The 2,185-nt window shown below is 33.5% G+C and overlaps 1 protein-coding gene across 1 annotated transcript in view; it reads right to left on the minus strand.

Annotated features, from left to right (window-relative positions):
• Positions 1-429: 429 nt before the first annotated feature.
• LOC120566566 (alpha-1,3-mannosyl-glycoprotein 4-beta-N-acetylglucosaminyltransferase B-like) overlaps positions 430-2,185 on the minus strand; it is a 36,813-nt gene continuing 35,057 nt past the window's right edge. The window contains exon 11 of the mRNA XM_039813083.1: positions 430-476. Coding sequence (XP_039669017.1) covers positions 453-476 — 24 coding nt within the window. The 3' untranslated portion in view covers positions 430-452. The remainder of the gene's footprint in view (positions 477-2,185) is intronic.

Raw genomic sequence — 2,185 nt, forward strand, 5'->3', positions numbered from 1 at the left:
AAACTGTCGAGAGAGTGTTGGTAGAAAGGTCTGGACAGAAAGAGGCCTTTGAGTCTGTTGAGCTCTAAACTGTCGAGAGAGTGTTGGTAGAAAGGTCTGGACAGAAAGAGGCCTATGAGTCTGTTGAGCTCTAAACTGTTGGTAGAAAGGTCTGGACAGAAAGAGGCCTTTGAGTCTGTGATTTCGAAGCAGCAGCAGTTCCAGTGTTTCTACATTTCCTGTATGTACACATAAATACAGATTCTTAATTACAACGTCATCCCGAGAGCAAGCTGTTCCTGTCTGTGTGAAGTTGGGTTTCTCAGCCCGTGGTCTGCAGCGGCCTGGTGCGGCCACAGGGTGGCGCCGTGGCCCCGCGGTGAACGGCGCCGGCGAGCCTTCTGGGTCAGCTGGGCTGGACGCTCGGAGGGGCTGAGGTATGTATCTCTGAGGGGGGGGGGGGGGGGGGAGCTTCACTCGGCTTTCTTTATGAAGATCTGAGACAGGAGAGAGCACAGAATCCATTAACACTTTTATAGTTAAATAAAATCAGAGTAAAATACAATAGGAACTGGGATATGTTTGTGGGGAACATACACATATATATATATATATATATATATATATATATATATATATATATATATATATAAGAAAATAATAAAAAGATAAATAAAATAAATGGTTTTAAAAATAGATTATTAAATTAAATTAAATAATGAATACACAACATGACAGAACATTCCCTGACACAGGACCTGAAAGACAAAACAATAAATAAAAATAATAGATTAAAAAAATTATGAAAAATAAATAAATAAATGTTAAAAATAGAGTAAAATACAATAAGAAGTGTGAAATGTTTGTGTGTTATTATATATATATATATATATATATATATATATATATATAATGATCCTTCGTTAGACCTGTTAAAATACTCTATTCTGGTTTTTTTACTCCAGAAATCTGTCTGTAAATGATCAAATAGCCCAGAAATCTATTTTTTAAACTTATTTTTTTATATTTATTTATTATTTTTTCAAACACAAGATGCCAGAACATTGGAACTGAGAGACTAAAAAAAATACAAAAAATTATCAAACTTTAATAAATATATATATATATATATATATATATATATATATATATATATATATATATGTATATTTATATATAAGAAAAGAAGAAAAAATAATAATAAAAAGTAATAAAATAAATAAAAAATAAATGTATTAATGGTGTTAAAATAGATTATTAAATGAAATTAAATTAAATAATTAATGCACAACATAGCATAACAGAACATTCCCTGACACAGGTCCTGAGAGACAAAAAAATAATCTAAATTTAAAATAAAATATAAAAAATAATAAATAGTAAAATAAATAAATGTTAAAAATAGAGTAAAATACAATAAGAAGTGTGAAATATTTGTACATACACACAGTTATACATATCTAGATACAATAAATACAAAAGAGTAGGGGGAAAAGTAGCAAAAGATATTCCCTTTTAATGCATTAATGCATGTAAATGTAGCCTAACTGATCTTTCAGGTCTTTAAGCCAGTTCTCTCTATATTCACTCTATAATATATTCAGTTTTCCCTGCAGAAATCTGTCTTTAAATGATCAAAAGGCCTCTCTAAACCCAGACTAATGCAGTCTTTAAAGGGTCAATGTGGAGAGACTTTCTCGCAGCCGCCCTCAAAGGGAGGTCAAAGGTCAGCGGTCGGGAGTTCACACTGAAACATTCCCATGATGCCAGAAGGGAAATAATCCTTTACCACCAGTCAGTTAGAGACTCTTACAGATTAAAGGGTAACTTAGATTTTTTTTCAACCTGGACTCCAGTCTAAAGACGGCAAAACAAGCTGTAATGTATCCCTACAGGACTAATGTTCAGCATCAGTCAACGTCCAAAATAAGTTCTGTTGTTGCCGCTGACAGACTCAGATTATTATTCTAAGTGTCTGACAACATTATGAAAGGATCCCTACAGAGATAGACCTTTTAGTTAAAGAGTAAGATCCTTTTAGTTTAACATGAAACAGCCCCGAAATCACCATCACCAAACTCCACCAGACTCCATGTAAATAATCAGGACTTTTAGCGTGTATAGAGCCAGCATATCTCCACCAGACTCCATGTAAATAATCAGGACTTTTAGCGTGTATAGAGCCAGCATATCTCCACCAGACTCC

Source organism: Perca fluviatilis, chromosome 10, assembly GCF_010015445.1.
Source record: "Perca fluviatilis chromosome 10, GENO_Pfluv_1.0, whole genome shotgun sequence".
NCBI lineage: Eukaryota > Metazoa > Chordata > Actinopteri > Perciformes > Percidae > Perca > Perca fluviatilis.